The 12,759-nt window shown below is 40.7% G+C and overlaps 1 protein-coding gene across 1 annotated transcript in view; it reads right to left on the reverse strand.

The window, feature by feature from the left end:
• The window catches only part of IRAG2 (inositol 1,4,5-triphosphate receptor associated 2), an 83,100-nt gene extending 71,947 nt beyond the window's left edge, over positions 1 to 11,153 (reverse strand). The window contains 6 exon segments of the mRNA XM_054718617.1: positions 2,678 to 2,836; positions 4,405 to 4,483; positions 4,574 to 4,653; positions 8,003 to 8,207; positions 9,460 to 9,549; positions 10,583 to 11,153. Of these exon segments, the coding sequence (XP_054574592.1) occupies positions 2,678 to 2,836; positions 4,405 to 4,483; positions 4,574 to 4,653; positions 8,003 to 8,207; positions 9,460 to 9,549; positions 10,583 to 11,153 (1,184 nt within the window).
• Positions 11,154 to 12,759: the final 1,606 nt, after the last annotated feature.

The following is a 12,759-nucleotide window of genomic DNA, read 5'->3' on the forward strand; positions in this document are numbered from 1 at the left end:
TCTGTCTGCCTGTTTAGGCCCGATCCCAAGTTCTGCAGACACCGTGTGAAAGGCAGACAGTTCAGATCATGAGAAAGAAGAAGAGGGAGGGTGGGAGAGAACAGAAGCTCACCGGGGGGCTGCAAGCAGATAGATATTGTTAGAGCCTAGAGTGGAAAATGAGAAGTAGAAATAAGGCAACAGAGGCTCCACCATGAAAGGCTTTGCAAACTAGATGAAAGAATTTAGATTTTTATCCTGAATATGTTAGAGCTCCATTGAAGTGTTTAAGGCAGAGGCATAATGTAGTCAGATGGGCCTTTAGGAAGAGCATTCATTCCCCTAGGTGTGACACTTCTGGAAAAGGCAAGGAACCTAATCAGGAGGTTGCTGTCATGATCCAGGAGAAAGGTAATGCTGACTTCAACTAAGTGGCAGATATAGGAATGAAAAGAAGTCAATCTATTTGAGAGACATAAAGTAGGTCCATTGAACAGGCCTTGCTATTTGATTTAGAAGTGAAGGCTGAGGAAGAAAAAGGAGACAAAGATTTCTGGCTTGCTTGGGAGAGCTATTCTGTGGCAGACATTCTCCTAAGCACTGGGGTAACCAGGGTGGGTAAGATTAAGTTCCTCCTGTTAACAAGGGGCAGTTCATATAGAATATAAATTATACTACAACAAGACACCTGTACAATATCAAAAATATACTGTGAGCACTGAAAGGAAACAGAGGCCCTTTCTGAAGGATTAGGGCAGTGGTCGGCAAACTCATTAGTCAGCAGAGCCAAATATCAACAGTACAATGATTGAAATTTCTTTTGAGAGCCAAATTTTTTCAACTTAAACTTCTTCTAACGCCACTTCTTCAAAATAGACTCGCCCAGGCCGTGGTATTTTGTGGAAGAGCCACACTCAAGGGGCCAAAGAGCCGAATGTGGCTTGTGAGCCGCAGTTTGCTGACCACGGGATTAGGGGAAGGAGAAAAGCGAAGGACAAAAAGCTTCATTTTGTTGACATTGGCAATTCTCACTGCTCATCTTGATTCTCTTTCTGTCCTTCTGTGAGGAATCCAATTCCCTTCTAACACATTTCTTTACTGCTTCAGTTAACCAGAGTCAGCAGTAAAGAAATGTGTTACAACCAAAAGCCCTAACCAACACATTCATCCAATGTATAGTTATTTTTAAAATCAACTTTAAATTCTTATATTTCACATAAATAATAAATAAATCAAATGTGGAATGGAAAGAGCCTGAGGGCAGCATATTTTTAACATTTATACTTTGGTTTGGAGACTGGACTGGCTGGTCAAAAAATTATGAGGATATGTCCACGGTCAAAATGCTCTACCGTCTTTTAAAGTTAACTTAAAACTTTCTGTTCAGAATATTAGCACCTGCATCTTAAACACAACTCAGTGAGAACCTGTTGCTTTTTTTTCTGATGCTCAAGCATCTTCCTGCAACCCACTTCACCAGTGTTGGACACTATCTGGTTCGTCTCCTAGGTGCTTTCGGCCTTTCCAACTTAAGCGAAGGTCAGGAACTTTCTTATCATCCTCTAGGGCAGTGGTCAGCAAACTCATTAGTCAACAGAGCCAAATATCAACAGTACAACGATTGAAATTTCTTTTGAGAGCCAAAGTTTTTAAACTTAAACTTCTTCTAACGCCACTTCTTCAAAATAGACTCGCCCAGGCTGTGGTATTTTGTGGAAGAGCCACACTCAAGGGGCCAAAGAGCCGCATGTGGCTCTCGAGCAGCAGTTTGACAACCACTGCCTAGGGTAATGGTACCCTGAGGGCACATTTTAAATCTAACTCATCAACAAATCTCTCCTAATACTTAGCATAGACTAAGGGCGCAACAAAACCACAGGACTTCTTAGGATAGGTCCACACCTGGCCCTTCGGTGTAATGGTGTTCCATAGAGAACTCGACCTTGAGTGACTTAGAGAACATCATTGCTAGACAAGAACTGACAGAAATGGCTCATGGAAATATAAAATGGTACAGCTGCTTTGGAGAATGGTTTGGCAGCTCCTCAGAATGCCAAGTATAGGTTACTACCCAGCAAGTCCACTCTTAGGTATAGACTCCAAAAAACTAAAAACAGGTCCACACAAAAACCGGTGCACAGATGTTCATAGCAGCAATGTTCATGAGAGCCGCGAGTGGAAATAACCCCCGAGTCCATCCTCTGAAAAATTAATAAACAAAATGGCATATATCCATACCATGGATTGTTTTTCACCCATAGGAAGGAAGGAAGGAAGTACTTGTACAGGCTACAACATGGATGAACCTTGGAAACATTATGCTAAGTGAAAGAAGCCAGTCACAAAGGACACGTATTGTATGATTCCATTTGTATGAAATAACTAGAAAAGGCAAATCCATAGAGACAGAAAATAGATTAGTGGTTGCAAGGTACAGATTGAAGCGGGTACTGGGGAGTGACTGCTATTTCATATGGGATTTCTTTTTGGAGGAATAAAAGTGTTCTGGAATTAGAGCATGATGATGGTTGCACTATCTTGTGAATATACAAAAAAAAAAAAAAAAACAAATACTGAATTGTACAGTTTCAATCGGTAAATTCTATGCTGTGGGAATTATATCTCAATAAAAAGCATATTTTTTAAAGTAAAAACTCCAGCATGCTGTACCCCACAGCAGTACTCCTCAAGGGCTCACCTTTTTATCTGCAGGCGCAGTTCAGTACAGTCCTCCGATAATCGGCTGTTAGCTTCTTCCAAGGTTTCCAATGCCAACTTGAGCTGATTATTTTCCTCCTCCAATTTCTGCTTGTTGAAATGCAGCTCTTCTACATAGGTAATCAAGCCAGACACCTCTCTGCAGAGGAAATAAGGAGTGAGGATAATCTTCAACATGTCGAATGCCTTCCAATCAAAATAAGGCATAGAGTTAAGCCCAAACAGGTTTAAATATTCCCCCAAGATTTTCTACTTTATCATCTTCCATCCTCATTAATTGAGTTTATTTATACAATAAATATTCATTCAAACATCTCTTATAATAGCATCAAAGATTAGTCCAAAATTGTCAAGTATGCATCATCTGCCAGTTGTCAGGTCAACTTGCACAGCTTTTGTTTATTCCTTTCCACTTCACTCCCAACTTTTGTATCCGTCTACACTGGCAAGTTCCTATTTCTGCCTGTGTTATGGAAGATCCTGAAATAAATGGACATATTACTCTCTCAGTCAAGGGGTCGTGGCAGGTTTTAATAGGCCTTTAACTAAGAAACAGTTCCTGGAGTTTTACATTTGTAGCCTGTACCTCTCAACTTAATGTTCATGTTCCCTAACATTTTCTACAGCTTTTTAATGGTTGTGAGTATCTCGCTCGCCACCAACATTAGATCATAAACCCTGTGAAAGTTTGGATTGCATATTTCACGGAGTCCCAGGTCTCCTCTTCTTCTTTGCTATCTTACCACAGGTCTTAGCAAAGATTGGGTAGATGGGTTTTAAACCACCTTTTTGCATGATGAAATCTGAAGTGGCAAAGATAAACTAAGGGAGAGACAGCATCACCTCTCCCTAATGTCTAAAATACACATTTAGCCAAAAAACAGCTTTTCTTTTTAAGAGGTGCTTTAAAAATAATCCCTCACCACATGATCTCACTCATTTGTGGAATATAAAGAACATTATAAACTGTTGAACCAAAATAGAGGCAAAGAAGCATCGAACAGACTGTCAAACTAGAGCAGGAAGGCAGGGGAGGGTTGAGGGGGTAAGAGATCAACTGAAGGACTTGTATGCATGCATATAAGCACAACCAATAGACACAAGACACTGTGGGGGCCGGGTGAGGGCAAGTGCTTGAGGGTAGGAGAGGCCAGGGGCAGGGGGGGGGTCAATGGGGGAAAAAAAAGGAGACATATGTACTACTATTTGTAATACCTTAAACAATAAAAAAATTAATAATCCCTCAACCAAAGAAGTTGTATGCATATATGCATAACCCATGGATACAGACAATAGGGTGGTGAAGGCCTGGGGCAGGGGGTGGGGACGGGCTAGAAGGGGTCAATGGGGGGGAAAAACGGGACATATTTAATAGTTTCTATAATAAAGATTTTTTAAAAATAACCCACTAAAGAGCTTAAGGTCAATGTCATAACTCTACTTCAAATGGGACTTGTTTTCCATGGAAAACACATGATGTCAATGAAGGAGAAGGGTTTCATGAGTGAGAAAATGTTAATTTATGTCTTATAGTTAAACTAGTTCTAATGCAATTCGAATAGTTAATAATTAAAAATAAGTGATGACAGCACTGCCACACACACAAAAAGGGCTAAGTGACTTCATCATAAGTAAAATGTATAAATCTATAAAATAAATAATAAAACTTGGGGCACTTGAGAAAGCATTACAGCTAAGAATGCTTACAAGATTCCTCTAGACACGTCTCCGCCCAAAGCCTCGAAGTTCCCTGATGCAGACTCCTTTATATCTGTGATCATCTTAACTGAAACACATACAAGAGAGATTAATGGAAAACCCACTTCTCCAAACCACAAGAAAGTGGCAGAACAATTGCAAGAAAACCCATACATACTTGCTCTCCCTGATTTTATGCTGTCCTGGTCAAGAGCAGAATCATCCATGCTGCTGCCTGGTCCACTATTCACTCCCTCACTGAAGGCAAAACAAAACAAAACAAAAAAACTAAAACCAATGAGCTAGGATTCTTTGCCGGAACAAAGCTTAGCTACCTTTTCAGAAGTACTCTGTACTTTCCTATTCAGGTGTTTGTTTCTGGATTTTAAAAACTCTATTCATTCAGCTACTAAATAGAGCCCAATACGGTGCTTAAATAGGGTAATAGAAAAGAAATGTAAGGCATTCATTCCTTTCACCTTCCATAATCTTTTAATTTAACATGAAAAAGAAAATGAGAAAATTCACACACAAAAAGAGAAAAGTTAAAACCATCATGGAAAAGATAATAATTTTGGAATATATTCTTTTCAACTTTTTCCTATGCATATTTTTACAAATATGGGATTATACTGCATATATGGATTGCCTATTATTTGAAATACATACATATATATGACTATTTCTCTTGTCAAATATTTAATCATAATTCTGAGTGACTATTTAAGATTCTAGTGTATGGAAGTATTATAATTTATTTGTCCAACTCTCTGTTTTTAAATATTTAGGTTGCTTATATTTATCACTATCATAAACAGCATTCTACACATATATTAGAGTACATGATTGGTTATTTTTCTTAAATTTACATTACTAGATTGAACATATCACATATTTTAAGGGTTTTTATGCATTCTTAATTGCTCATTAAAAAAACTGTACCAACCTGCACTACTACCAACAATGTATAAGAGTGGGCTTAATTCTCCACCTGCTCTGACAACATGGGAGAGAGTGATTCTTTTACAGCTTTGCTAAATCTATGGATGAAAATGGTACATTGTCTTTATTTGCATTTCTTTGATTACTAGTAAGATTAGATATCTACACTAATAAAAGAGAAAGATGCAAATTGACCATCACTCCGCTATGCTACCAGCTAATAAGAGTATGCAAATGACCCAACAAAGATGGTCACGCCCTTAGCGGCCAGGCGGCCAGCACCCAGCAGCCCCAAGATCCCCCAGGACAGTGCTGGGGCTGGGTGGGGGGTTGGATCGGGGACGTAAACCCGCAGGGAGGCCAGCACCCAGCAGCCCCAAGGCCCGCCACCATGGTGCTGGGGCTGCTGGGTTGTGGGGGGTTGGAGGGGGCAGGGAGACACAAACCCGCAAGAAACCTATGGAAAGGGAGATAAACTATCATAACTATCTCCCTTTCCACAAGTTGAGAAAACTTCCCTGGTTTATTTAGTGATGTGGCCCATACCTTTCTACAAGCACAGGGTATGTTATGACCACTCCCAGGAAGGTCTGGTCAGAATACCATCTCCAGGAAATAACACTACTGTGGCAAATCATCTAAGAGAGGAAACAAGCTTTTGTTGGGTTTATTCTGAAGGTCAGAGAACATGCCACCCCAACATTTGCTGTGTTATTATATTGATGATCTTGAGCTGCAGATGCTTGAAAAACAGCAAATGCATGAAGAGGCTTTCACTGAAGTCTCCTGATCTGCCTAAAACCGGACCCCCCTAAAGAAGCTTAAATGTCATAGGTCCCCTTGACGGGAGAAGTGTCATCAGGCAGAGAAGACTGACTCCTATCACATGACAGGAGGGTAGAAGTTGACATCACACCCAAACTTTGTTACAAACTATTGCCCCCCACCCCCATTCATCTTTCCTAAATATCATTTACTCTCCTCTAAGAGGCCTATATCTCCCGTCCCCTTTCCCTAGGAAGAAGGTATTTAAATCTGCATTCTAAGCCACCTTGGGGAGTTACTCATTTTTCCCTGGGATCTCTCATGTATACACAAGGTACACATGTTAATGAACTTTTGTTTTTCTCTTGGTGATCTGTCTTTCATTACAAGGGCCTCCACTAAGAACTCAGAAAGGTAGAGGAAAACTATTTCCTCCTCCATAATTCTATCTCGGGAAATCAAGTCCCCAGCTGAACAATGAGGTTGGCTCAAATACCAAGCAGTCTTGGCTGATGGGAGGGAAGCTTCTAGGGAGAAATCAATGATATTGACATCAAAGTGGGACGGAGGGCACACGCATGGTTGCTGGTGGGAGTTTAAAGTGGTTCAACATTTTTGGAGGATGATTTGGCAAATTCGATAGAAATGTTCAAGGTACATCCAAGAGTCTTCTACTAGGAATTGCATCTGCTGAGATAAAGCACAAGCACATAAGCCCTGGTCAGAACCCAGGATGCTACTCCGGGCTCCCCTTCCACGATAGGAAAACCTGGGAACAACCTGCATTTTTAGGAAAAGGTGGCATCTATACTAATAAAAGGGTAATATGCAAATTAGACTGAACATCTTCTGGATGACCTTCCAGATGTCCTTCTGGACATTTTTCCCAACAAAGCCATGTTGGCAGGGCCAAGGCAGAGGAGGGTAGAGGCGATCAGGCAGGCAGGGGAGAGTAGTTAGGGGGATCAGGCCAGCAGGGGAGAGCAGTTAGGGGGGATCAGGCTGGCAGACAGGTGAGTAGTTAGGAGCCAGAGGTCCTGAGGGCTCCCAGATTGGAAAGAGTGCAGGCTGAGCTGAGGGAACCCCTTCCTGAGCACGAATTTTGTGCACCGGGCCTCTAGTTTTTATATATTTATCTTGCTTTCATGATTAACTCATGTACTTCAAACACCACTTTTGGTAGTCTTTTCTTAAGTCATCAATACATCTTAACCCTATGTGAAATATAGCAAGTTTTACCACTCTCTGAGCTTGAAGTTTTCTTTAAGCAAATCCCTAGTACCTATCAGCGGATAGCTAGAGTTTGGTGGCTGAGTAAAAGCCACAGGAATTTCCTGTGAAGAAGGTGACTCTTCTCCGGTATCCACCAGGGGCACCTGAGATCATGGTGTCATTCTTCTTCATAATTTTTTTCTTCTATCCCACTCTATTTTTCCTTTTCCCTTTAGCTTCCCTATATCCAAGGCTTCTAAATTATACTCACTGCCTAAACAACCCTACTGACCTCAAAAGGGTGTTCATTCTGAGTGTAAGTGCATTTGGAGATTTGGTAGTATCAGTAATTTGCTTGACTCCTATGCCAGCTCAATTCTTTTTGAGAACACAGTATGTGCTGCCCCCTAATCACAAAAAATAAATATTATCAGAAATAACATAGTTAACATAGTAGGTTCTCAAAGTGTGCCCAGCATCAGCATCACCAGGAAACACAGAAATGCAAATTATCAGGTTTCACCCAAGACCTACTGAATCATGCCAGGGATGGGGTGGGGGCATTGGCCAGAAATCAGGTACAAGACTGTTCAGGTGATTGCAATGCATGCTCGAGTGTGAGAAGCACCAGATCACAATATTTCCATCCACAAAGAAAACAGTGATTGTAATCAGTTGTTAAAACAACCTGAAAATGCTTCCAGCTGATGACAATTTGATTCTATAGCAAGCCATCCATTCATTCATGATGGCATGGAAAGTCTCCAGATCCACATGCAGGCCTCTCCTGTCAGGATCAAGCATGTTCCATAGCTCCTCAAAGCCACCGTCTTTAGAATCTTGACTAGTTATTTGTCTGAGGTAATCTATTACTTTGACAATTCTTACTGAGCCTTAGGAAGATAAAAGACATATTAGTTTTGAAAGATGGGTTAAGAGTATCCTATACAATAAAGAGGTAATATGCAAATTGACCATCACTCCAACACACAAGATGGCTGCCACAAGATGGCCAGCAGGGGAAGGCAGTTGTGGGTGATCAGGCCAGCAGGGGAGGGCAGTTGGGGTGACCAGGCCAGTAGGGGAGAGCAGTTAGGAGCGACCAGGCCTGCAGGGGAGGGCAGTTAGGGGCAACTAGGCCTGCAGGGGAGGGCAGTTGGGACGACCAGGCCAGCAGGGGAGGGCAGTTAGGGGTGACCAGGCTGGCAAGGGAATGCAGTTAGGGGTGACTGGGCCAGCAGGGGAGGGCAGTTGGGGGCGACCAAGCCTGCAGGGGCAGATAGTTAGGGGTGACCAGGCCGGCAGGGGAGCAGTTAGGCATCGATCAGGCTGGCAGGGGAGTAGTTAAGGGGTGATCAGTCTGGCGGGTAGAAGTAGTTAGGGGCAATTAGGCAGGCAGGCAGACGAGTGGTTGGGAGCCAGCAGTCCTGGATTGTGAGAGGGATATCCCAGATTGGAGAGGGTGCAGGCTGGGTTGTGTGTGTGCGTGTATGTGCGCACGCGCGCGCACACACACACACATGCACGAATTTTGTGCAACGGGCCTCTAATATATATATATATATATTCCAAATAAAACAAAACCATATTGAGAGGGGAAATAGCTGAAAGGTATAAAACAAATCACTAACAATGGTCACTTAGGGGAATAGGAATACTGGTGGTTTTCCCCTTCCTTTTTGCTCATCTACATACTATTAAATTTACTACAATGAGTATGAATCGTTCATGTACTAAAATTACTTGCGGAAATTTTAAAAAAGCAGAAGTGAAAATCTAAAATTAAACATTTTGAGCTAAATGTGTATGTGGTTTTTTATACATTATGAAGTTTGTATTTCTTCTGTGGCAACACCTATGACATGTCAGTAGTTCCATCAATAACTGGAGCTTGTAATCAGTTGATAAGCTCAATAAAATCATTCAAAACACTGGTAAAACATGCAAAAAACACACAAAGAAATGATAAAGACATAACCAATACCTAAATAGCCATCCTTACTCTCAAATTAGGTTGCAGCCACCACGTGTGTGGAGACAGGTCCACAGAGCACCACAGGTAAACCATTTCCCTTTCCCTCACAATAGAAAGTACAAGGACTTGCTGAAAACCACAAACATTTCAGCAGGTAATTTTCAACTTACCGCCGCAGTTGGTGTCACAGGCGTGAAAAACGCTGGAGAAGAACTCTTCACAGGTCCTGTTAATGCCATCGTCTGTGCCTGGTTTCCATCCTACTAGATGAAAAAGCTTTTAACCCCAAAAATGCTTCTCTGTGCTACAATGATTACCTAATTTGTTTTAATTTTAACAAAGAAAACATTTAAATAAACAGCAACATACAGTACTGGTTCCTTAACTTAAATAGTCCAGGCAAAAAGTGGGCTTGAAAGGTTTTTTATTCATTTTTTTCTTTTATGTTTTATAAAAGTAGGAAAAAAGGAGAGATGAAGGAGAGGGAAATGAGCTTGCTTTCTTTTTTGTGTGTGTGTGTCTTGTAATAGTAAAAGTACTCTGTGAAAAAGCAAGTAGTATAACAAATAGAAAAGTAAAGGGGAAGAAGAAACATAGCTATACAGAATGTGTGTCACTTTACACTGCTTTTTCACTGTTTTGTTTTTCAGTGCCTTTCATATAACGGACTCTGTAAGCAATCCCCTAAGCAGAGTTCCAGAAATTTCTATTGAAATTAGCCTGCAAAACTTACATTCTCCTCTGGCCTGACTTATTGGCTGTACTGGGAATCCACACTTTCTTTTTACACATTTTATTCTCACAAAAATAACTAACTAAATAAATACATTAATTAATTAGTTACTTTTTAAAATGCTAAAATGCTAGTTTTTAGCAAGGCACATGGGAACTATATGAATTTTAAGTCCCCTGGATCTATGTATTCCCATCCTGACATTCTCATTTGCCCTGGAGAAAGTTTGTTTTCAGGTCAGTAGAGAAATACCAACAATTATGATTATAAATACAATCCAGAATTTCTATGAGGTTTTTAGTTGAAATCATAGAAAATACAATTTACATATAAAATGTTCTTTTAAGACAGAAAAAAATTAAATAGGGAAAGATTGATGTTTCTATCCAAGCTTTAATAATGTGAATTTGGTGTGTGTGTTTGTGTTTTTTTGTTTGTTTGTTGTTTGTGTGTGTGTGTGCGTGCGTGTGTGTGTGTGTGTGTGTGTGTGTGTGTTCAGGTATCCTGAAAGTGATACGTTTATTGCTTTATTGAAAGAACATTAAAAGATGAATATTTACCATCTTCATTCAGAGACCATTTTTTTACCACTGAATCCCGAGGAGTAAAAATTTCAGAGCTTTGATCAGAGGTGGAATCAAAGTCAAGTTTTAAAATACTAAAATGATTTTCATTCCCACAGTAATTCAAATCCTTGTTAGAGAAGGACTCCCGCTTTCTGGTCTGTGATACCAGCGATATGTAATTCTGGGAGCTCTGTGATCTCAGCCTTGAGATGTTTTCAGAACTTTTGAGGGTGGAGTAGGTTGCATTCTCAGGGGAGCTGAGCTGAGAGACGGATGGGGTTCTCCGAGACCCTGTTTGGGGAGATGAGATGAGCGCATCTTCTTTCTCAGAAGCTGAGAAGTGAGTGTTGGGTGTAGGAATGGGAGCAGCAGCCATTTTCTTCAGTATCCCTTCAAAATCTTTCCTGCTGTTAGCCTGTGGCCTATCAAAACTGCTGGATTGGTACTTGATTATCTGTTGACTCTGATTGGAAAGCTCTTCCCTCCTTTGGATGGCTCTGATTTTCCTACAGATGCTCTCCACTGGGTTATGCCGCCTCTCAGTGCCCTTCCTCGCAGAGGCCATCGCTGACGTCCTCGCCTTCTGCAGACGAAATGGCTAAAGTACAGGCAGAAGGAGACATGTGTCTTAAAGTCAGCATTGCTAACTACAGTTTAGCAATAGGCTATTTATTCTTAAGTCAGCTTTGGAGGGATCAAGATATCTTTAAATAACTGTCCTTAAACAATTGATTTAAACAACTTTCCATGAGTTCAACTTTGGTACTCAAATTTCTAGAAAATATTAACAGTTAACATTTTATATATAACATATATATTAGAGGCCCAGTGCATGAATTCGTGCATGGGTGGGGTCCGGCCAGCCTGTCTGGGGGATGGGACAATTTGCATATTAGCCTTTTATTATATAGGATATACACTGAGTGGCCAGATTATTATGTGTTCAGAGATCATAATAATCTGGCCACTCAGTGTAGATCCAGAAACCAAGAAGCATGGAACAGACTGACAAATCTCAGAGGGAAGGGGTGGGGAACAGGAAGAGATTAACCAAAAAACTTATATGCATGTATGTATAGCCATGGACACAGACAATAGTGCAGTGAAACCTGGAGGTGGAGGTAGGATGGAGAGGGTCAATGTGTCGGGGGCGGGGGGGGAGGAGGGACATCTGTAATACTCTCAACTATAAAGATAATTTTTAAAAAATGTTCCTAGCATATAAGACACACATTTCTATTTGTTTTTCCAAGACACTTTTCTCCTACCATCTGTTTTCTGAACTTCCATAACTCACCTAAGTGAGCCTGCTCCACAGTTTATAAACTAAACCTTATAAAGAGTACACTTAAGACACGAATTCTTCATGAGCTAACAGAACTTTACAAGATTCACTTGTTTTGCTTTATCTAATATAGAGCAGAACATTTGTGGGAGTTCAATAAGTACAATGTGGTGATAAAGATTGCAAAATTTGTGCTACCTTCTCCATATATGGCCTGGAAACATCTCCTGTCTGTCCTGTCCAAGCCTCTTTTTTTTAGTTTTAGTTTTAGATTAGCTGCAATCAGCCTAACACTTAAAAATACAAGTCTACCTTGATTTGTGCAATAACTGTCTTTGAAAAAATACTAACTGGAAATTAAAAACTGAAAGTTAATTGTACCAGCAGAATCAGTTGCTTGGAGTCTCTCTTTTAAAGAAATTTCCTCCTTATTTATCCATTTTACCAGTAGTTGATTGAATAGTTACTACGTAGAGATGGTACACTTGTAGAAACCCCAATGGCAAGGATTCTTGTTTTTAAGTTCTTGAATCTTAGTGGCACTCCATATCACTCATCCCTAGGCATTCAACCAATACTTATTTAGTATCTAAAGAGTGCAAAACCCTATGCCAGTGGTTGGCAAACTGCGGCTTGCGAGCCACATGCGGCTCTTTGGCCCCTTGAGTGTGGCTCTTCCACAAAATACCACGGCCTGGGCGAGTCTATTTTGAAGAAGTGGCATTAGAAGAAGTTTAAGTTTAAAAATTTTGGCTCTCGAAAGAAATTTCAATCATTCTACTGTTGATATTTGGCTCTGTTGACTAATGAGTTTGCCGACCACTGCCCTATGCAGATACTGGAGGTACAATGATGAGCAAATGCTCTCCTAAAACTTGTACTCTTT

This window comes from Eptesicus fuscus, chromosome 7 (assembly GCF_027574615.1).
Source record: "Eptesicus fuscus isolate TK198812 chromosome 7, DD_ASM_mEF_20220401, whole genome shotgun sequence".
Lineage (NCBI taxonomy): Eukaryota > Metazoa > Chordata > Mammalia > Chiroptera > Vespertilionidae > Eptesicus > Eptesicus fuscus.